Genomic DNA, 24,572 nt, shown 5'->3' on the forward strand with positions numbered 1-24,572 from the left:
ATTCTGACACAATTAGAAGCTGCCCTTCAGCTGCCCCACCTTAACTTCCTGACGGGTCACACCTGAACACCTGGAAAGTGAGCTCTGAGAACAGGGCGTGCCTCACTTTACACGCCGGTCTGCCCTTTTCGCTAGCTTCGTGACCGTGGACCAGTCCCCCTACCCACCCCCCACCCCCACCGGTACCCCCCAGGATAATGCAGGCATCTAGCTTTCAGCTTTCTGCAGGGTTGCTGAGTGGTAAGAAATATTAAAGGATTGGTGTAGACCTCCTCTCAGGAATTCTCCTATTTTTATAGACCTACGGTTTGCTCAGAACTGACATACAGCTTTTTTTTTTTTAGGATCCTGTCTTTTAGCTCCTTAAACTACAGCGTAATAAGCCTCATAAACAGATATAGTATAAAGCAGGGCCTCTAAACTTCATAAGGAGGAAAACTGTCTCGCTTCTCTGGAGCCTTAAAATGCTAGTGAGAGAGGAACAAGTACTGAGATTGGCTAAAAGGCGGCAGGTCCACCCTCCTCCCTCCAAGTAAGAGGGAGGGAGAGCCTGCAGACGCAGGGTGTGTAGCCGTGGAAGCTGCCTGAAGACTGGCCACGGCCCCCAGCCCAGACCTGGGACCCTGAAGCTGTGGCTTATACTCAGATACTGATGCTCAAGTATTGACCGAGGCCACAGCAACAGCGTTGGTCCAGCCAATCGATGACGCCACAAAGAACGCCGTCAGCAACGTGTGCTGTGTCCGCTGGAGGGCCCGGCGAGTGTGCCCTACCACCTGGTGGACAGAATTGTTATAGCATCACCGTTCACTTTGGAAAGTGTTCACGTTTCAGTGACGTATAACGACCGACCAGCCTGGAGAGTTTCTTCCACGGCAGAAAACACCCCTGTTCTTGAAGCTACCTGCTGAACGGTCCAACTGCACTCGAAGAGTATTAGCGTTTCTGTTGTTTCAATGAACCACTCTGAAAAGGGTCCGCATCTAGATAAAGCCGCCAATCTTTACAAGTTTTAGTGCAGAAACCTGAATTCATCTTTACTGTGTGGCCTCGTGAGCCTCAAGTCATCGTGCAGGAGAAGATGTTTCCAGCATCACAGCAGCAGAACTGCAGCTGCCCGGTGACCGCAGTGCCATATGCAGCTCTGCACTGGCTGGAGAGGCCACTGCCTCTGGGACAGATGCAGATCTACTGATTTGGTTTGTAATTAAGGGAGAAGGAGAAATACAACTTAGGTGTACATATCAGCAAAAACACAGAAAGCATCCATCTCTAATTAACCTTAGTAGATTTCACTGCTCTCTTGAAGAAGTGCTTCCGAGTAGAAAGGTATAAACCTCTAATGACCCTTTGCTAAAATCACAAGGGGCAGGGTTTCTTTTCCCTCCGAAGTAACAGAGAGTAAGTCACAAGAGCTGGAACACGGGTGAGGGTGCGTCAGGATTCCACGGGGAGCCGTGAAATACCAGATGCTGGATGGGGACGGGGGTAACTCTGACCCTCCCCAAAATGTGAGAACACTCTGTCAAGTCAAGTTCACAGGAAAGAGAGCTTGAAGACGCAAACGGGAACACCAGAGGAGCCCTCCGCTGGCCTACAGACTACTTACCGGGTACCCATTGAGAGGCTGGAAATACAGGTTGGTGTCAGTGATGCACACGTGGCCGGGATTCGTCACCAGAGGTGTCACCATTTCTGCTTTGCATTCCATGTGCAGCTTTTCAGAAACACTTTGGAATCTGAGAATGTTTTTTCCAGCAAAAGCAAGAAAAATCAGAAATCGATCTACTTTCTAGATTTAACTTTATCTGAGGGAGCTACAAAGTGACTGCAGAACAGGTGTCTAAACACCGCATTTGATACAAGAAAACTGGTGATATAAACCAGTCGCCTAAATAAAACTGACTTTCTTTTCAATGGTATAATGAATACTTGAGTTTTTTAAAAGCAGATGAGGTTACGTATCAAAGAAGACAGACAAGTAAAAAATACCAAATAACCCTGTTATTGGTACTCTTCACTCCTCTCCAAATAAGTCGGCCTTGAAACTGTTCTTACATTAACAGGATTTTCTATTTTTGTGTCATTAAGACCTATTTTATTGTCATAGAAACTGTTTTGGCATGGGTAGCACTCACTGCACACCACATTCTATAAGGCTATGAGTTTACTTGCATGTCAGTTCCAACGTATAGTCTTTTGTGGATCTACTGCAGTAAAACCAGTCAAAGGTGATCACCACTCCCTCCTAAATTATGTTAACTCATCAAAAAAGTCCATTTTCGTTCTGCTTTACTAATTTAAAAAAAAATAGAAGGGAAACAACCAAATCATCAAGAGTTTAGGCAATTACTTAGTTAAATAACTGAGCTAAAAATAAGTCTCCTCTGGGACTTCCCTGGTGGTGCAGTGGTTGGGAAACCACCTGCCAACGCAGGGAACACAGGTTCGATCCCTGGTCCAGGAAGACCCCATATGCCGCAGAGCAACTAAGCCCATGCGCCACAGCTACTGAGCCTGCACTCTAGAGCCCGCAAGCCACAACAACTGAAGCCCACGTGCCTAGAGCCCATGCTCCACAACAAGAGAAGCCACCACAATGAGAAGCCCATGCACCACAACAAAGAGTAGCCCCCATTTGCAGCAACTAGAGAAAGCCCGCACACAGCAAGGAAGACCCAACGCAGTCAAACAAAACAAAACAAGAAGTCTCCTCTGTAAGTAGTAGAACAAAGCAGGGCTTCCCTAGTGGCGCAGTGGTTAAGAATCCACCTGCCAATGCAGGGGACACGGGTTCGAGCCCTGGTCCGGGAAGATCCCACGTGCCGCGGAGCAACTAAGCCCGTGCGTCACAACTACTGAACCTGCGCCCTAGAGCCCGCGAGCCACAACTACTGAGCCCGTGAGCCACAACTACTGAAGCCCACATGCCTAGAGCCCATGCTCCGCAACAGGAGAAGCCACTGCAGTGAGAAGCCCACCACCAAAACAAAGAGTAGCCCCCACTTGCCGCAACTAGAGAAAGCCCGCATGCAGCAGCAAAGACCCAACGCAGCCAAAAATAAATAAATAAAATAAATAAATGTATTAAAAAAAACAAACACAAAATCACACAGGAGCAGGCTTCCTCTTCCAGTTTGGACGTGAAGGAGACCTCACAGCTCTCATCCCAACCACAAAACCTGCCAGATGAGCTACACAATCCTTGCTATGTTTAGAAACCCATCAGAAAGCTCAGGTGCAGAGAAACCTAAATGAAGGGACCAGCAGTTGAGTGGCAGCAGGAGGGGCAATCTTCCACAGGGGGTGAGGGCTGCAGGATGAGGGAGACGCCAGACAGCAGGAGTCAGGCCTGGAGGGCACAGATGCTCCGTGGGCGGAGAGCTGGAGGCTCAGCTGGGAAGCACAAGGATGTCTGCAAATCCTTCAAGGGCACCGACCCCAAGCCCCGCTGAGGACAGCTCTGCGCACTCCCACTGTGCAACTGGGCATGGGGACCTGGATTTAACCCAGCTCCACTCATTACACTGACGGAGCCCCCAGGGCAAGCAGCGGGCAGGATGGGGGTGGGCATAACCACCTCCAGAGGCAAATATTCCTCAGGTCAGTCTCTACAGTTCCTTTAAAACAAACTTCCCAGCAAACAAAAAATTTACAAGAAACACAAAGAAGTGAGTAAATATGACCCGCACTCATGAAAGAGAAGATTCCACGGAAGAGGACCCGGACGTCGGATCCATCAGAGGGAGTCGTTAAGATAACTGTAGTAAATGTGCTAAAAGATCCAGGAGAAAAGATGGAAAACAGACGTGAAGGGAAGGAAAACTTCATCCGAGAAGTAGAAACTACGAAAAAGAACTGAAAGGAAATGCTAGAAATGAAAATCTGGGCGAGAGGAAATGAGGAATGACTTAAACAAGCCTCACAGACTGGCACGGCAGAGGAAAAGCCCAATGTGGCTGAAACAAGGCCAATAAAAAAGTCCCCACTGAAACAGGACAGAAGGAGAATAATAATAATTAAAAAAACACAGAACAGAGTGTCTGAGATCTAAGCCAAGCTATAAAACATACTAACACGAGTGTAACTCAAGTCACAGCAGAAGAGACAGGAGACGGGGCAGAAGAAACACTGAGTGGAGAGTGGTGAAAACTGTCTAATGTAAGACACCAGTTCACAGGCTCTGTTACCCAGAAACCCCCTGCAGGACAGGCGCAGAGAGACTACACCTTAATTCACAGTAACAACAGGACAAATGATGTGACTTTTCACAGGAAACAATGGACAGCAACATACAACGGAACGAAAACCCTTCAAGTAGTGAAAGAAAACCCTGTGAACCTAGTATTTTATCTCCAACAAAAACACCCTTCAAAAATGAGAGTAAGATAGAGGTATTTTCAGACAAAGCTGGGAGAATCCATCCTGACCAGATATGCACCGTAAGAAATGCTATAGGAAGTTCTTTGGGCTTAAGAGAAATGACACCAGATGCAACACCGGTTCTGCAGGAAGGAAAGACAAGCATCAGGAAACATAAGTATTCAAATCTCCAAGTAAACAGAAAAGAATTATTTCTCAGTGTTTCAACTTATGTACCTATAAATGCATATATCTCAATTCTTGGGATTGGGAGTTTGGGATTGACATGTACACACTGCTATATTTAAAACAGATAACCAACAAGAACCTACTGTAAAAAAAAAAAAAAAAGTAAAAAGAAATTCTTTAAAAACCTAAAAGGGGGCTTCCCTGGTGGCGCAGCGGTTCAGAGTCTGCCTGCCGACGCAGGGGACACGGGTCTGTGCCCCGGTCCGGGAAGATCCCACATGCCGCGGAGCGGCTGGGCCCGTGAGCCGTGGCCGCTGAGCCTGCGCGTCCGGAGCCTGTGCTCCGCAACGGGAGAGGCCACAACAGTGAGAGGCCCGCGTACAGCAAAAAAAAAAAAAACCCTAAAGTAAGAACACCATATCATAGGTTTTATAGAAATTTAATATAAAACCACAGATCACAAAGGGCAGGAGGGGTTATGTGGAAACACACCGCTGTAAGGCTCTTGAACGACTGTAAAGGAGTGTAATATACTCTTACCTGAAGGTACGCTATGTACCAGGTGCATATTGTGAGCTCCAGAGTGACCACTAAGAACGACACCAAGCACTACAGCTAAGAAGTAGAATACTTAAAAACACCAGATCTACCCAAAAGAAGGCAAGAAAGGAGCATCAGAGAAACAAAGAACAAATGAAATGCTAGGAAACAAATACTAAGAGAGTGGGTTTAAAAACCAACTATATCCATAATTACATAATTATAAATGAATTAAACAATCCAATTAACAAGCAGAGGCTTTCGGACTGTATAAAAAGACTCACCTATATAAAGTGTTTTTTAGAAACGGAATAAGACACAGACAAGTTAAAAGTAAAAAGGATAGAAAAAGATACAGCATGCAATCACAACATGTAAGAAAACTGGTGTCTTATAAATGTATGTAAACCTAATAACAGAGCCTGCCAGTACACGAGGCATAAACTGACAGAAAGAGAGGGGAAAATAAACAATTCCACAATCATCACTGGTAATTTTAACACCCTCCTCTCAGTAAGTGACAGAGCAAGTCAACAAAAAGTCAGTGAAGTATAGATGATCCGAACAACCATCAGCCAACTGGCCCTAAATGACGTGTACAGAGCACCATACTCCACAACTTCAGAGCACTCGTTCCTTTCACGGGCCTGGGAAACCTGTGTCAGGACAAACTACGCAGAGCCATACAACCCATCTCAACAAACATCAAAAGACTGAACCAGGGCTTCCCTGGTGGCACAGTGGTTAAGAATCCGCCTGCCAATGCAGGGGACATGGGTTCGAGCCCTGGTCCGGGAGGATCCCACATGCCGCGGAGCAACTCAGCCCGTGCGTCACAACTACTGAGCCTACGCTCTAGAGCCCATGAGCCACAACTACCGAAGCCCGTGTGCCTAGAGCCTGGGCTCCGCAACAAGAGAAGCCACCGCAATGAGAAGCCCGCGTGCCACAACGAAGAGTAGTCCCCGCTCGCCGCAACTAGAGAAAGCCCGCGCGCAGCAACGAGGACCCAACACAGCCAAAAATAAATAAATAAAATAAATTTATTTAAAAAAAAAGACTGAACCATATACTCTCTGAACCGAGAGTATTAGATTAGAAATCAATAACAATACAACAGTAACAAGATCCCCAAATACAGAGAAGATAAACAACATACTTCCAAATAACCCAAAGAAAAAACCCAATGGGTCAAAGAAGAAATGACAAAGGAAATTATGAAATATTTCATATGAATGATAATAAAAACATATTAAAATCTGAGGGATGCAGCTGAGCAGTGCTTAGAGGTAAATTTATGTTCTAGTCCTACTTATAAAAGAAGGTGAAGGTCTAAAATCAGTGATCTAAACTTTGTAGGAAGCTGGAAAGAGAACAAGTTAAACCCAAAGTAAGCTGAAGGAAATCAATTTTATATAAAATGATTTTTATATAAAAATAGAGAAAAATCAATAAAGTCAAAAGTTGGATCTTTAAAAAGGTTAATAAAATTGGCAAAGCTCTAGCCAATACTGATAAAGAAAAAACATAAAGCATCAACGTAAGGAATGAAAGAGGGACCATAACTGCAGATCCTACTGACATTCAGAGGACATTAACAACTTGATGCCCGCATCTGACAACTTGGATGAACTGGACAAAGGTTTTGAAAAATGCAGCTTGACAAAATAGACACAAGAAGAAACAGACAACCTAACTATGTGTCAGCAAATAGACTGACTAAGTAAGAACACTTCAGGCCTACATGGCTTCACCAGTAAATGCGGTTAAAAATTTAAGAAATACAATCCTATACAAACTCTTTTGGGAAACAAGATAAAGGGAGATTTCTAACCTCATGTTATGTGGCTAGCATAACCCTGATGGCAAAACCTCACAAATACACTAAGATTTACAGAGCAACATCCATAAACAGAGATGCAAAAATCCTTTACAAAATACTAGCAAAGCAAATCCAGCAATACGTAAAAAGAACAATATATCGTAAGCAAGCTGGATTTATCCCATGAATACAAGGTTGTTTTAACACTGAAAAAACAACATAATCCACAATATTAACAGAATTAAAGAAAAAAAAGATCAATAAATGCACAAAAAGTACTTAACAAAATTCTAAACTTATTTTTGAAAATACTCTCAGCAAACCAGGAATAAAAAGAAACTTTGTCACTCTGATAAAGGGCATCTATGAAAAACCTACAGCTGGAATCATTCTTTTGATTTTTTGTGTTTTTTTTTTTTTTTTTTTTTTTTTTTTTGCAGTACGCGGGCCTCTCGCTGTTGTGGCCTCTCCCGTTGCGGAGCACAGGCTCCGGACGCGCAGGCTCAGCGGCCATGGCTCACGGGCCCAGCCGCTCCACGGCACGTGGGATCTTCCCGGACCGGGGCACGAACCCGTGTCCCCTGCATCGGCAGGCGGACTCCCAACCACTGCGCCACCAGGGAAGCCCTGGCATCATTCTTTAATGGTGAAACATTAAACCCTTTTCCTGTAAGATCAGGAACAAGGCAAGAATATGTCTGCTCCCACTGCGTCTATTAATCAAACTGTGCAATGAGGCAAGAAGTAGAAATAAAAGCCACAAGTATTTCTGTGAAACTGTCATTATTCACAGATTAAATAATTATGGATATAGAAAACTCTATGGAATCTACAAAAAAACCTGCCAGGACTAATGAGTAAATTCTGAATTTGGAAAAGTCACAGGATACAAGGTCACTGTTTCTAAAAAACAAAAAACCAAAAATCAACAACAAAAAACTACTTCTATATACCAGTAACAAATAATTGGAAAATAAAATTTCAATAGCATCAAAAAAATCTAGGATTACAGCCAACAAATCTAGGATTACAGCATCCACACCCACTAAACATATAATAATGGGGGAACTGGATGAGGGGAAAAGAACTCTTTGTACTCAATGTCTTTACATCTTTTCTTTAAATCTAAAATTAGTCCAAAGTATTTTAAAGAGGACATTTTGGGCTACAAATGGGGAAATCTGAATATGGAGCTATAAGTTACCCGGCATACAGAATATTGCTACTTGAGTGTTATAACAGTATGGAGGAATGTCACAGAACTTTCTTGTGAGAGATACATGTTGAAGTAGTTATGGGTGAAGTGTCAGGAAGTCTTGCAGTGTCATTTCAAATGGTTCAGGGAAAAGTTGTATGCATATCTTTTATATGTATCACACAAACATACATACATATGCACATCAGCCATACATGTATACATACATACAACATATATACAGACATATATGCATTATTTATACATGTACACAAAGCAAATTCAGCAAAATGTTGACTAACGCTTGGTGACCTATAGGGTACCTGTGTTCACTATATTACCTTTCAACTTGTGAGGACTTGAACTTTTTCAGAATGAATAGGGAAAAATAAATATAGTTTCAATAAAAAAGCATTTCCTTGGAAGTATGATGAAAATTTATCTCAGCAAAAATTTACCTTCTTTCTTTTGGAGGAAATATACAATCCTGAAATATCTCACTTCACGCTGCAAAAAAGTCTTCCCCAAATTCTTCAGCCTAACACTTTGGAGACTGGATAAATCCAAAGTTTCATAGTGAACCATTTTAAAAATTAATGTCATGCTGAAGCCCAGGATTAAAGTCTAGATTGCTACTTAGAAAAATTATGCATTCTAAGTAGGTCAAAAGAAACTAATTCTTATTACTCCTTTTCCTTCCTAAAATGGAAGCTATTCTTTCCTCCCAACAATCCATTTAACTAATATATCCTACAAGTACAAAAAGGAAAATTAATGCTATATAAGTGAAACAGAAAAAGAAGTAAACAAACATAAACACAGAAAACACGTTATTGGCCAGATGGCTTTTCTGGCAAATTCTTTAACATTTGAAAATGTAGTGTAAGGGTCACAAATCTCACAAAGGTAGCAATAAAACAGAATATTACAAACGAATCTCATTTATACACATAAGCTTCTAGCAAAAGCCTAGCACATAATAATCCATAAATGAATCTATTCAACCAATACTTTCTACTTTGTCCTAGGCCTGAGGATTCCGAATACAAAAATCTAAAAATAGCTAAAATAAAAATGATATCTAGTGACTAGAGACTGAAACAATCGCTACGTAAGATTTTGTACACGTTAGAGAACCTACATATAAAGTTAATGGAATGGATCACAATGTTTAGCAGGGTTGCTGAAAACAAAACAAATACACAAAAATCTACTACATTCTAAGTATCAACAATAAAATGAAATCTTTTAGGATATCATTTACAACACCATCAAAAATACGAAGTACCTGGAATAAATCTAGCACAAGAGCAGAAAGAACTTTATAAAGAAAAATTATAAAGAAGACTTAAATAAATGGAAAGTTTCGCTGCAATCACAGTCAAAATCCCAGCAGGCTTTTCCTTTATGAAACTTGACAAGCTGATTCTAAATTTATACAGAAGTGTGTAAGACCAAGAACAGTGAAGACATAAGTTAAGAAGGGAAAGAGGGTGCAGGACCCTGCACTGCCTGATATCAAGAGCTGTCCTAAAGCTACAGTAATTCACAGTGATACCGCAGATGGAGATAGAGACAAATGGCCCAAATCTACTTAATAGAAGGAAATCTACTTAAAATAAGGCAAGAAACAAATAAGAGAACAGGTTAATATAAAAGTATACTTACTTGCAGAAAATATACTGGATACTTAGAAAAGCCAAAAAAAACCCAAAAACAAACAAACAGAAAACCCAACACACCCCAAAACCAAAAACTGAAACAAAACTCCATTAGATCAGTAAGAATGTGGTCTCTAGGTCCCTGCAGGACACCTTAGGAAGGTACCTAACAGCTTGACGGGACGGGAAAGACTTTCCAGAACAATCCCCAGCTCAGCTGAAATGAGAAGAGTAAGGAAGAGTTGGGCGGGTGCAGAAGAGGCAGGAGGCCATAAGGCACCTCAGGCATCGCACAGAACGCAAAGATCCAGAGCAGAGCATGCAAGAGGCACCGGCGGCCGGAACAGTGACAAAGGCTAAACCGGAGCCCCGCGTGCAGGTGAGGTTAAGACTCTACCCTGAAGGCAATGGAAGTCTGGAAGAGTTTCTAACAGACAAGTGATATGATGAAATAAGTTCCTTAGAAAGAATGTATTTTAAAAGTACATTTGGCACAGTGAGGGAAACGGGATCGGAGCAGGGAAGGCTGGAGCTGGGGACAAGCTAAACGCTGTCACTGTGATCTTAGTGGCAGGGGCTGGTGGCCTGAACGGAGGCGCTAACATGTGAAAAGACAGGAGCTCGTAGACTGGGAAGATCGTGGAGAGCACCTGGCACCAGGCCTTTCTGATGGACAGATGTCAGCTGGGAGAAGTGGCAAGGAGGCCCCAGACTCTGCTCTGGCACTGACGCCAGGGCCATTCCCCCAGACGAGCAGGTTTGGGGTGAGACAGGTGGTAACACCCACTATCGGTTCTGGACACACTGAATGAGGCCCCAGGTGACGATGCCACTGCTTTCGCAATCAGGAAACAAAATCATTGAAAACTTACCTGTTTTTGTCAAATGATGTCCTAGCCAAACGGGACTGCAAAATGGCTGTTATCTTTAAAACAGAATCATTTAAAAAGTATGGATATAAGGATTTATAAGTGACATATCAATACACGTTCATTCACGATAAAGATACAGATCTTTAGAAACTCTTACCATAGCAGTTTGGTCCCCAAGTTTGTCCAGACAGGATGCTCTGTGAAGCTACGGTTATATAAATACACAAGAATTTATTTTTTCTCTCAGGTGCTTTGAAGATATTTCCTTAGAAACAATGAAACACAACCACCATTCTGTTACTTAGTAACAGGTAAGAATGACTCTGATATATCTATGGCTTCTTCCTAATGTGTAGTTTTCAAGTTCAACATATTCAAGTAAATCTGTTTCAGATTTATAAAAAAGGTTATGGTTTTGGTAAGACAAATGAGTATGAAATTCTTTAAAAAAAAAAAAAAAAAGTTTATGCCTCAGTTTGCCAGTGAATGTCTGAGAAAAGCCCTGGCTCACCTGAAGCAATGTCTCCACGACACCTTCCACCTTCCCTGAAACATCCAACTCGAAGACATATTCCATTGTGCCCTAAAAAAGAGGGAGACCAAGCATGTCAGGATCCATCACTTTAAGACATCTGCAGCCCCCTGCTGGCCCGTGCAGGGACCTGCCTGGCGTGCCCTCCCTCCGCCCACACGGAATGAGCGCCCCAGGCGAGCAGAGTCTGTTGGATTTACGGCTGTATTTACCAGCTCCTTCCTTCTGCTAATTTTGGGCTTAGTTTGCTCTTCTTTTTCTGGTTCCTTGAGGTGTACAGTTAGGTGTTTAAATTTGAGATCTTCAAGGTAAGCGTTTAACACTAAACTCCCCTCTTAGGACTGCTTTTGCGGCATCTTTGCAGTTTGGGTATATATGCTGTTTTCGTTTTGATCATCTTGAGGTTTTCTGTTCTTTTACTTCTTTATTGGAGTACAATTGCTTTACAATGTTGTGTTAGTTTCTACTGTACAGCGAAGTGAATCAGCTGTATGTACACCTATATCCCCTCCCTCTTGAGTCTAATTTCTCTTTTTTATTTCTTTGACCCATTGGTTGTTCAAGAGTGTTGTTTAATTTCCACATACGTGTGAATTTTCCCGCTGCTATGGATTTCTGGCTTCACTCCACGGTGGTTGTAATCTTCTTAGATTTGTTGACTTGTTTTGTGACCTGACACGTGACTTGTCCTGGAGAACGTCCCGTGTGCACGTGAGAAGAGCGTGTGTCCTGCTACCGTTGGGCAGGACGTTCTGGGTGTGTCTGTGAGGTCCATCTGGTCAGAGTGCTGGTCGAGTCCTCCGTTTCCCGAGTGACCTTCTGTCTGGATGATCTACCCATGACTGAAGGTGGGGCACGGACGGAAGTCTCCTCTGTCCTGTGCTGCTGTCGGCCTCTCCTTTCAGTCCTGTCAGTGCTGGCTTCATACACTCAGGTGCTCTGAGGCTGGGTGTGCAAGTGTTGCGGCGGTTAATTTTATGTGTCACAAGCTGCTTTCTTCTCTTTCCCCTGAGGGTGAGTCTGCTGGGCTACACCTGCCTGTGTCTCTGGTGCAGGGTCCCCTGGAGCAGCTCTTTCCTGTTTTCAGGGGTCCCCAGGCATCTAGAGCATTATGGGTCCTGTCAGAGGTCCAGGACAGGTGAGACAGAAGCCAGTCCCTCAGGCTGGCAGCTGCCCCCAAAAGCCAGAACATTGGACCTATGGTCCCGTCTTGTCTTTCCCTTCCCAGGGAGAAGATGGGAGCTGGGAGTTCCCTCCAATCACGTGGCACAGTGCCAGGGGAGGGACTACAGTGAAAGGATGCTACAATGTTCCCACAGCTTCAGGGTGGCTCATTTCATGCTCACCTGGGGCGCAGGGCACTCTTAACTGGTTTCTGGATTTCTCACAAAGGGAACTGAGTCAGTCTCTCCATAAGAGGAACAAGGGTCTGGGCTTCCTAGTCTATCAAGTCTCATCACCACGGTCAAAGTCACAACCCCGCCCCTTTAAACCTGAGAATCCTTTGGCGTCCTAATTCACAAGAGCTTTTCTTTGCTTCAGAAAACCTTACTCATTTCCTTTTACGTAACTTTTCAGCAGCTTTGCACTTCAAGTCGGTGACAGGAGAGCCTTTGCAGGGAGAGTACACCAGGCAGCGGTTCTCAACTTGGGGGGCAGGGGGGCGTTCCACCACCCTGCGGGGCACTTGTCAATGTGTGGTGCCACACAACAAAGGGGGACAGTGCAGAGGGGGCACTCCGTGGGTGGGAACAGCCTGTAATAGAAGGGGCAGCCCCTCACAATGAAGAACCGTCCTTCCCCAAGTGCCAATAGCACCACCTGTGAGTGACGAGGTCGCAGTATTCACCGTTTCTGAGTGACTGGCGCATGCAGATGTTTCTTGTACATAAAACTCAGAGGGGGCTGCATGTGGCTGGCGCGTCCCCCTCAAGCTGCTGCTGAGAACCCACAGGCTGGCCTGTGACCGGAACTGCCATCCAGCCTGTCGGACGTCTGCTCGGAGAGGGTGGCTTTTCCTAATTCAGAAGCGTCATTTATAAGAGCAGTAGTCCCATCTCTAGGTCTCGTAAAAACTCTTCTGCAAGGAGTTACCCCTTTACTGCATACTAAGCTACAGCATAAAGCATTAATTAAAGCACAGAATGGCTGGATGTAACGTCTAGTTACAAGTCTTGTGCTCACGGCCCCTCAGAGCTTCTACCCAATCAGCAGCATTTATAAATTAGTACTGAGCTCTTAAATGAGGGTATTTTATAGCCTATAAGTATTTCTCAAACATTTAAAAGAAGTTCTCATTGATAGTAAATAATCTTTTAAGTGATGCATATTCTGATTTCAACTTTTAACCTAATAATTTAAGCTTTTTTTCCCCCTAATAGACACGCCTATTTTGAAGTTAAAAAGTTAATTGAAATCTCTCGGACTAAAGTCTGTCATTCCCTTGGGTAATTTTGTTATAACTGCTAGGGAACAAGCTTTCAAATACCCATTACATTGCATCAAAGAAGTTAACAGAGACACAGAATCTTACTGCTCAAAATCACTTTGTAAATTGCTGGGGATAAATGAAAAGCTTTACTTACCCTTTCTATTTTATATGGTGCAACAATGTTGTGTTCTTTAATGAAATATACCTGAGAAAAACAAATCAATACTTGTAAAATATTAAACATTATCACAGTAATGAGTTACTGTTAATTACGATGTTACGAATCGAATTTAAATCATTGTTACATAAGCTGTTTCCAAAAGCACTTGCATTAATATGAGTATAGCTTTAAAGTTCTGATGTTAAAATAACAAACATTAAATTAAAAAGAGATTCATCAAGGCAACAAGGTAGCAACCACTGCTGGATAAATACAATGTCTAAGATGTCTTATGAATGTCATCACTTGTACCCAGTAACCAGACAAATGAAGGAAGCTAATCTAAGGCTGATTTTCTAAGAAATGAGTAAAACAAAGTCACTGTGGTATGAAATCCATTCATCAACATAAAGAAAACTCTCTTCTCTAGACAGACACACACACACACACACACTCCTCTTTATTCTATCAGCAAAAGAATATTTGGAAGCAAAACTCTAAAAGCCTAAAGAACCATAACATATTTCTGAAACACTGTGACCTGGTAAGTAATCAAAAAACACAAAAGTTGTGTTTATTTGGTTGTGTGTTTAACCCAGGAAGTTTAATACTTGAAAGAGTAGCTTATATCTAGTCACACCTTGATGTAAAGCTGATTTTCAGTTTATTTGACATGAGACCTCTTATACAAACTATTGAAAGGAGGTGGGAGGATTTGGGGGCTTTATTCTTAAGTTTATTAAAATTATACTAAAATGTGTATATATATATATATATATATTTTTTTTTTTTTTTTTTTTTTTTTTGCGGTACGCGGGCCTCTCACTGTTGTGGCCTCTCCCGTTGCGGAGCACAGGCTCCGGACGCGCAGGCTCAGCGGCCATGGTTCACGGGCCCAGCCGCTCCGCGGCATGTGGGATCTTCCCGGACCAGGGCACAGAACCCGTGTCCCCTGCAACGGCAGGTGGACTCTCAACCACTGCGCCACCAGGGAAACCCATAAAATGTATAGTTTTATAATGGAAACCATGCTTTCAACTGAAAAAGTACCTACTCCTTTCAAGATAAGGACTTTCTAGAATAAAGCGACGGTGTAGAACGATACTCTAGAAATAATGAGAATACAGGTGTGGACGAGAATCATCAGTACTGGTGCTCCTTCCCCAAACAGATGTGGCCATAACTGCTCTCACATCCGCCAGTCAAAGCAGCACGAAGTCAGAGAGCCTCTGAAATGCTTTCTTCCCTAAAATTATTAGAATCATGGAAGGCAGACTTAGAAAATCACCTAATCTGATATCTCCCAGGCTTCATAAAATAATTTTCAATATGCATTAAAAAGAGGCATGAACAAGAGGGCTAAATGATCCAAAAACCACCGGAGGCTCTCTGCTCCCGACCATTCACCCCTTGAGAATCTCAACACTTCGCGCCCAGTCCTAGCGTAAAGAAATCTCTGCATCTTTGTTTCCCACAGCTCTTCCCATGCTTGCTCGATCACAGAATACTTTTCTTTGAACACTTCAAGGAGCTGGAGATCCGCAGAGAGTGGAACCAACGCTGACCTCTACCCTTTCATTTTCAAGGTGAAGAAGGTGAGATTCACAGCAAAAAGGCAGTGGTAATGAGCTCTACTCCTCTCTCATCTATAATTTTTTAAAGATCTACAGGTGAATTGAGTACAGCTAACCCTTGAACAACACGGGTTTGAACTGCATGGGTCCGCTTACATGTGGATTGTTTTCAGAAAATATATTGGAAAAGTATGTGGAGATCTGGGACAATTTGAAAGAAGATGAACTGTGTAGCCTAGAAATATCAGAAAAATTAAGAAACTGTTATGTCATGAGTACATAAAATAGATGTAGATACTAGTCTATCATATCATTTACAACCATAAAACATACACAAATCTATTATAAAAAGTTAAAACTTATCAAAACTTACGCACACGCTAACAGACCGTACATGGATGGCACCAATCTTAGTCGAGAGAAATGTAAATAACTATAAAGATGCGGTATGAAATCACAGCTGCATACGTTCACCGTAGTTCACACTGTACCACGGTCATAACTTCATAGCCGCCTCCTGTGATACTGCGCTGAGGTCCAGTGCTGAGTAACCTCAGAAGGCTGCGGGGCGCTATCCGTGAGTAAGCAGCAGTGAACTGGGCATCACAGTAAAAAGTGGTCCCTCCCGGTTCTTGTGCATTTTTCATCGTGTTTAGTATAAGATCACAAACCTGGAATAACACCACGGGACCCACACGAAGTGCCACTAGTGATGCTGGCCGTGCTCCCGAGAAGCAAAGTCGTGACATTACGAGAAAAAGCTGAATTCCTTGATATGTGTATCACTGATGGAGGTGAGGTCAGCTGCTGCGGTTGCCACCATTTCAAGATAAATGAATCCAATGTAAACACCATTGTAAAAAGGAAAAGGAAATTCATGAAGCCATCAGGCAGCTACCCAGCAGGCGGGAGAACCTGGCACTTTTGGTGAACTACCTTTTTATCACGTACTGAAAATGCAGCTTTTACGTGGGTGCAGGGTTGCTGCGTGATGACTAATATGACAACTTAAAGCGAAAGGAAGGTGAAGGATCTAAAGCTGGAAAATTTAATGTCAGCAAAGGATGGTTTGATAATTTTGGAAAGAGATTTCGCTTTGAAAATGTCAAGATAACAGGAGAAGCAACTTCTGCCAACCAGGAGGCAGCAGACAAGCTCCCAGACACCATTAAGAAAATCACTGAGGAGAAAGGATATCTGCCTGATCAGGTTTGAAAGCAGATGAAAGTACCCTCTTCTGAGGAAAAAAAAAAAAAAAATCCACAAAGGACGTTCATTAATAAGGAAGAGACACGAGGACCTGGATTTAAGGCAGGAAGGGATAGGCAAGTCTGCTGTTTTGTGCAAATGCAATGGGGTCGATGACCAGGACTGCCCTGATCTATAAAGCTGCTGACCCCCAGCCTTGCAGGGAAGAGGGAACCCCAGCTGCCAGTCTTTTGGTTGGACAACAAGAAGGTCTGGACAACAAGAACGCTTTTTCTGGATTGGTTCCATCGATGCTTTGTCCCTGAAGTCAGGAAGTATTCTGCCAGTATGGGATGGCCCTTTAATGTTCTTTTAATTGGACAATACCCCTGGCCACCTAGAACCCCACGAGTTCAACATCAAAGGTGTCAAAGTGGTCTACTTGCCCCCAAACCCAGCATCTCTAATTCAGCCTCTAGATCAGGGGTCATAAGAACCTTTAAGGCTTATTACATATGGTACTCTGTGCAAAGGACTGTCAGTGCCGTGGAAGAGAAATCATGAGAGTCTGGAAGGATTACACCATTGAAGATGCCATGGTTGTTACAGAAAAAGTCATGAAAGCCATCAAGCCCAAAACAGTACATTCCTGGAGAAAACTGTGTCCAGACGCCGTGCATGACCTCACAGGATTTACAACAGAGGAACAAGGAAATCACGAATCGGAGTACGGATACGGCAAAAAGAGGTAGAGAGTTGAAACGTTTCAAGATATGGATCTTGGAGAAATTCAAGAACTAATGGACACCACACCCGAGGAATTAACAGAAGACAACCAGAGGGAGATGAGAGCTTCCAAACCAGCGCCAGATGACGAGGAAGAAGATGTAGAAGCAGCAGTGCCCGGAAACAAACTGACATGAGACCACCTAGCAGCAGGCTCTGATTTGAGACTGCTTTTTGGCTTCTTTCATGACATGGACCCTTCTATGACACAGGCACCGGAACTAAAGCAAACGGTGGAAGGAGGATTGGTACCGTATGGCAACATTTTTAGAGAAATAAAAAAGCAGAAAGTCAGCCAGAAATCATGATGTATTTCCGTAAAGTTAAACTGAATGTGTCTGCCTCTCCTGCCCACCCCGTCCCCCCTCCATCTCTGCCACCTGCGACAGTAAGACCCCCCCACCCCACCCCGCCGCTCAACGTGAAGACAGATGACAGGAACGAAGACCTCTGGGACACTCCACTTCCACCTAATGACTAGTGAACAATCATCCTGCCGTACAGTTAATAAACTCACCTGCTGTGTGTGTGTGTGTGTGTCTTCATGTGAACATCTAATAACCACGTGGAGGAAGTGTATGATACATTTCTGTGTTCACCACTGTCATCATCACCTGAGCATTCACAGTGTAGAACATCGTGTGCGAGACTTGTACTGAAGTGGACAGCCTATCCTTGCACAGGCATAGGGGAGTGATTTTAATACAAGATTAATCATGTATTAGTTTTCTGGTTTCATAACTTTGCTTTCAAAGAATCACATTACTGTTCAGATGTCTTTCTCTATCATCACGGGTTTAAAAAAGAAAAATGTTATCATGGTTGGGGCTTCCCTGGTGGTGCAGTGGTTAAGAATCCGTCTGCCAATGCAGGGGACACAGGTTTGAGCCCTGGTCTGGGAAGAGCCCACATGCCGCGGAGCAACTGAGCCCGTGCACCACAGCTACTGAGCCTGCGCTCTACAGCCCGCAAGCCACAACTACTGAAGCCCGCGCGCCACAACTACTGAAGCTCACGTGCCTAGAGCCTGTGCTCCGCAACAAGAGAAGCCACCGCAATGAGAAGCCCACGCACCGCAACAAATAGCAGCCCGCACTCGCCGCAACGAAGACCCAACACAGCCAAAAACGAATAAATAAAATACATTTTTTTAAAATTTTGAAAATTAAAATGTAACCACGTTTCCCATACTGAATTATGAATCTGATACAACACTGTGTGCCATAACACTTTTATAACGATTCACTCAACAGTGTACAGGCTTGGCTACTGGGAAGCAATACTGATGACACAGGCTACGATAAAGCAGTCATCCTGCTGCTGCTTCATTATCAGTGCATGAATCATACTTGTAAATAACACGTTTCTTTTTCACATTATCTTTTCTTTTTTTTTTTTGCGGTATGCGGGCCGCTCACTGTCATGGCCTCTCCCATTGCGGAGCACAGGCTCCAGACGCGCAGGGTCAGCGGCCATGGCTCACGGGCCCAGCCGCTCCGCGGCATGTGGGATCTTCCCGGACCGGGGCACGAACCCGTGTCCCCTGCATTGGCAGGCTCTCAACCACTGCACCACCAGGGAAGCCCCTATCTTTTCATTTTTGATGTCTAATGTTAGTAACACATCTAACATCTACAGTGTTTTGTACCCCATTAAGACAATATTGATGTAGGTACTGACAGACATGATTCATCTTATAAACAGATGACAAACTTACAGTATGGATAAGTATAGTACATACTGCAAATGCATTTTCTCTTCTTTATGATTTTCTTAACATTTTCTTTTCTCTAACTTATTGTAAGAATACAGTATATAATACATATAACATACAAAATATGTGTTATCAACTGTCTATGTCATCAGTAAGGCAACAGTAGGCTATTCGTAGTTAAGTCTGGGGGGAGTCAAAAGTTATACATAAATTTTCACCTGTTTGTGTATGTGGGCGCAGGGGTCAGTGCCCTAAACTCCCACTTTGTTTAAGGGTCAGTTGTGTATGACAGGAGAAAAAACGTGTAATTTATCTCCGTATTGCCAGTGTTCACATAGTACTGGATGTAAATGTGAAATGAAGAAAAGGTGACCCCAAGCATTCTACTATGATTAGACAAGGCTACACATCCTGAGCTGTGGCCTCGGTTGTCACCATGAGTCCATCTGAGCTCACTGAAGTGGGAGGCGCTGGCCTCCCACCTTCCAACTGCAGTCCTTTATCTCAACCCTCACACACTGTCAGGACTCCTCAGGACGGACCCACACAGCCTGCAGGCACCACACGCTTAATGAACATTAAGGAACGCATCAGGGATCACAGCTTCTAAGACATACAGTTCTCAATGACTAACTTTAAAAGAATTTAAACATCATTCCCTGTGGCCTTCATTTGAGATTTCTACAAATAATTTCATTGTGCTTAAAAAAAATGTGTATATATATGTATGTATATATACACACACACACATATGTATGTATTTATTCATTTAAATGTTCATTCAGGTTAGAAAATAATGTTTACTAGGTGCTTCTTACCTGACTGAAAATGAGTGAGATCCCCCCGGATACCACCCTAAAATGCAGATAAAAGTTATTAAATATATGTAATTTTTTGGTAGAAGTAAAATTACACAGTTGTAACAATGACGTACTTTGCAAAGTGTCTATTGGCTCCATTTTCTTCATGTTTTCCTATTTTTATACAATCTCTCAAAGGAATCTGGAAAAAATTGAGAGAAATATTATAAAAATAAGCCAAGGTAAACTATATACAAAAAATAGGACCGTTTCTGTTCACATTTAAAATGCATTTACCTTAATGATGGGCTGGGATATTGCATCCGGTTCAAAAATAACTGATTTTGAACATATTTTTAAGGAGCCTCTGATTTTCCTAGAGATGAAAGTACAAAAGGTTATTATTAATGAACGTAACAAAAGTCACAAAAGAATCATAATACATTTTAACTAGAATGTAGATGACTAAAGTATCAACTTATAAAAGATCAACAAAGAGAAGGGTATGAAAGGTTGGAAAATATAGCAAAAATATTTTCCTCATCTCCCCCTCCCTAGAGGTTAAAGAATCTGCATGTGTTGTAATATGGTCTCACTGGTTGAGCACTGTCGCATGTATTTTATTCGCATTACTTCATCTGGTCCTCACAGCTACTGTGAAAGGGAAACAGTTTTCTGATCCTTAAGAAACGCTGATTCCATCCTGTCTGTGGTAAATTCTTTTGACTTTTCATTTCCTATATCTTAAAGAACTATTCAGAAAGCAATACTAAGCATCTAACGTTGATTAGGTAGGAGATTTGTTTTCTTATTTATAATCACGCAAGAATAACAAGAGTTTGAATTTAGAACCCAGAACGCTTTTACCGGTGATTCTGGGGTACATAGGACGAAACACAGGTTAAGAAATGCTGGAACATCATCTTATAAAAAAATCACCTTAAGATTAGTTTCCAAGAGTACATTTTATCTACAAGTGAAGCTCTACGGATCTTACGTTTTTTAAAGTCACTTGTATGACATCTGGACTTTTTCTCCAGACATTCCTCAGTGTCCTAGTGAACGCTTTTTTTTTTTTTTGCGGTACGCGGGCCTCTCACTGTCGTGGCCTCTCCCGTTGTGGAGCACAGGCTCTGGATGCACAGGCTCCGCGGTACGTGGGATCTTCCCGGACCGGGGCACGAACCCTTGTCCCCTGCATCGGCAGGCGGACTCTCAACCACTGCACCACCAGGGAAGCCCGTGAACACTTCTTACTCTGGCCGTTCCAGGGTCTCTTAACTGAAGCAATTATGTTACTTATACTCTAGAAAGACCGATCTGCTCTTCCTGCTTCTGTACCCCCCCCCCGCCCCCCCCCGGGCTGAGTCAGTTCTTTTGCTATCAAAGAAATCTCACATTCTTCCTGGCTTACAAATACGCCAATGGTGTTCTAACCCACAGGATAAAGTCCCATCACAATCTGAGGAAGGCCTACCTCTGTGTACGTAGATAATATGTACCCAGTGCACAAGAAGGCTCGTCATGCTGAAGGTCATGATTTAGCCTGCAATTCTTCTTCCTCAAAAGCTCTTTTAAATTTTGATTTTATATCATTTCTTTCCATGCTGTTATCTGCATTTACTTTCCTAACACCCTAAATCACCTAATAATAACTTAAGTACTTCTATGGCAATTGCTAAACAAATACAAATAGAATAGAAAATTCCCAAGTATCAATCACCTAGTTTCTGCAGTTGTTAACATGCAGTCATTCTTGTTTTGTGTACAACACCTCAGAACCCTGCTGGATTTTAGGTAAATTCCCAGACATCCTATACTTCATTTATATATACTTTAACATGAATCTCTGAAGATAAACTATTTCAATAAATGACCTATCACTGTCACATCTAATAAAATTAATAATTCCTTAATGTCATCAAGGATACAGCCAGGATTCAAATTTTTCTATTTCATAAGTGTGTTCTTATAGTTGGTTTGTTCAAATTGGAACACAAAAGTCCATATTACATTTAGTTGACAGGTCTCTCAATATCTCTTAATCTAAGGCAACTTTCATTTTCCCGCATTACGAACTTTGCTAAACACATCTCTGTGGTTTTCCTCTATCCCATTTCCTTTATATAATTGGTAAGATTAAAAGACTTGACCAGCTGGGGTTTGATTTTCTGGTAAGGGTTCGTCAGAGGCAGTGCACATGTACTTCCCTCGAATCAAGAGGCCATAGTGGGTTCAGGAAATGCCTATCTTGATACGTGCATTAAAAAATTTCTCAGCACCTTTTCATCTGCTGGTTTAGCAGCCACTGAAGATTCTGTCTACATCACAGGTTGGCAAACTCCTTCTATAAAGAGCCAGATAGTAAATATTTTCGACTTTGCAGGCCATTTGGCCTCTGTCACTATTCAGTTCTACTTCCGTGTTGCAGGAAAGCAACCACACACAATATGTAAACAAGTGGGTGTTCCAATAAAACTTTATTTACAAAAACAAGTAGCAGGCCAGATCTGACCATAGTTTGTCGACCCCTGATATAGATCCATTATTCACTAGGGGTTGACATTTTTAACATTCCCTCTGTGTTTATTATCTAGAATTCATCAACAAAGAGCAGCTTTAATTATCTGTGATTTGGTTACCCTAAAGTACAATTTGTACAAGGAAAGCAGGAAAAATGCTCGATTCTTTACGTTTATCAAGTTTTAGAAAAATGAGTTGGTGTCCTAGTACCTTCAAAGGTAACTGATATACATATATATACACACACACGTGAAATAATATATTTATGTTACATATATGTCATTATGAACTCATGGATTTGAGCCCTTCTGATACATTTCAATCCACTACCCTCATTATTCTTTTTTGGTGTTCAATCTGTCCCATTTTTTGCCCAGCTCTTCAGGGTGGCCTTGTGCCCTTTTAATTCACATGCAGTCATTTCTGATACCTTCCTTTCTTGCCAGTCCGACAAGATGGTCCAGGCTCACCTCCCACATTTCCTCCCCTGACTTAGACTCAGACAAGTCTCCAAAGAGCCCTCGTTTCTTTCAGTGGAGAGTCGCATTCAGAGTAGCTCACTGCTACCGAGTTCTCACTAGGTCTTTTCAGAGATGCGAAAATCTTCCTTACCTTTCATTCTGACTGCCCTTGTGCCGAATATGATTAGCTGTATGCTGTTCAAAGTAGCACTCCTCCAAGTTAAGCAGCAGCAAGGAAAATCTAAATTTGGGGAAAAAGCAAAACCGCATGTTTATTTTTTTAAGTATAAGAAAGCAGAACATTTCAAGCATGTGTTCCCAAAGTGCTTTTCCATCCACTACATCAACAAACACTTACTAAGTGTATATTATATGCCAGGCACTCTTCTCTATCAAGACAGACCTGCCCAGCTATGCCAAAAATAAAATAAATAAAATTGTTTACCAGGTGGATTTATTATTCCTTTACAGAAACTCCAAATTTCATGAAATAAAACCATGTATAAAACAGATAGCTGGCGGGCACCTCCTCTGTGATGACCTAGATGGGTGGGATGGGGGTGGGTGGGAGGGAGGTCTAAGAGGGAGGGGCTGTATGTATACATACAGCTAATTCACTTCACTGTATAGCAGTAACTAACACACCATTGTAAAGCAATTATACTCCAATAAAACAACAAAACTTACTGTTGCCTGAACAGAGCTCGGAGCTTTCCCACCTACAGTGTTCATCCTTTGTTCCCCACGACTACACACGGGGCTTCCCCACCCCCTCTTCCCCACCACAAACCATCCTCCACTGTCATGGCTCGTGGGTGGGTGACTTTCTCTTGCTACTTCCACAAGACCAGTGCCTCTGAGAGGCAGATCTTTAGATATTCCTGTTATAACCAATCTAAGGCTTTGTACGCAACAGGTATTTAATAGATAAAACGAGTAAGCTGAACCAAATGGGAATCAGTTCTTTTTAAAGCTTTAAGTGCTTTAAACTTTAAAAAACAAAATAAAGTAACAGAAAAAGTATTAATTTAGTTGCATGGCCACAGAAACAAATATATGGCAAAGAACTGAAAACAACTGTTTTGTTTGTTTTGTGGTAAGGACCAGTTGTTTGTTTTGTGGTAAGGACCAGGAAACATCAACGGCACCCAGAGTCACGGGGAGTCGTGTTCATGAAAAGTGTGGTACTTGAGATGCGTCTTGAAGTTCCGGTGTATTACAGGAAGACATCTAGATTAAATACCGCAGAATAAATGTAAGTGTTTATTTCTGCTCCCTCGGGAAAAACACTACAATGTGAACAAAAATTTTTTAAATAGTAACCCCCCACACAAAAAATAGTAAAACCCACAGACTAAAGGAAATTGGAGAGACATAAAAGCAGATGAGAGATACCTACAAATTTGTGAGACATGCAAAGCAGATGGGAGGAATGAGCAGTGATCAGAAGCCGGAAGAGCAGATGCCTCCAGAAAAGGTACCAACCAGGAGGAAACCACAAGTTCCACAACTGCAGGTGTCAGGTACCAAGAAGGTAGGGATGGAGCCTGGGGGGATGGCTGGAAGTCCAAACGAGGCCAGCAGCCACGATTCCTCCCCCGATGGTTCTCCCTACACATGGTTTTTCAACACCAAAATTAAACAAGAGACTCCAAACTAGGCACCAAGCACAGTGGAGAGCAGCGCTACTGCATGAAAAGACAGTGATTAAACAGAAAGCAGAAGACATATAACACTCCAAGCAGCAGACTGTGGGTTATTT

The 24,572-nt window shown here is 42.6% G+C and overlaps 1 protein-coding gene across 8 annotated transcripts in view; it reads right to left on the reverse strand.

The window, feature by feature from the left end:
• NSMAF (neutral sphingomyelinase activation associated factor) overlaps positions 1–23,047 on the reverse strand; it is a 44,680-nt gene extending 21,633 nt beyond the window's left edge. For 7 of the 8 annotated variants that reach the window (XM_065895705.1, XM_065895699.1, XM_065895704.1 and 4 more), the window contains exons 1-9: positions 22,962–23,047; positions 20,124–20,202; positions 19,961–20,028; positions 19,845–19,881; positions 13,759–13,809; positions 11,153–11,224; positions 10,799–10,846; positions 10,642–10,694; positions 1,610–1,739 (exon numbers count right to left, since the gene is read on the reverse strand). In XM_065895705.1, the coding sequence (XP_065751777.1) occupies positions 1,610–1,739; positions 10,642–10,694; positions 10,799–10,846; positions 11,153–11,218 (297 nt within the window). In that variant the 5' untranslated portion in view covers positions 11,219–11,224; positions 13,759–13,809; positions 19,845–19,881; ... (1 more) ...; positions 20,124–20,202; positions 22,962–23,047. Of the gene's footprint in view, positions 1–1,609; positions 1,740–10,641; positions 10,695–10,798; positions 10,847–11,152; positions 11,225–13,758; positions 13,810–19,844; positions 19,882–19,960; positions 20,029–20,123; positions 20,204–21,529; positions 21,613–22,961 lie in introns of all 8 variants that reach the window. The other variant, XM_065895698.1, reaches the window with a different exon arrangement.
• Between the last annotated feature and the right edge of the window lie 1,525 nt (positions 23,048–24,572).

This window comes from Phocoena phocoena, chromosome 17, assembly GCF_963924675.1.
Source record: "Phocoena phocoena chromosome 17, mPhoPho1.1, whole genome shotgun sequence".
NCBI classification, from domain to species: Eukaryota; Metazoa; Chordata; class Mammalia; order Artiodactyla; family Phocoenidae; genus Phocoena; species Phocoena phocoena.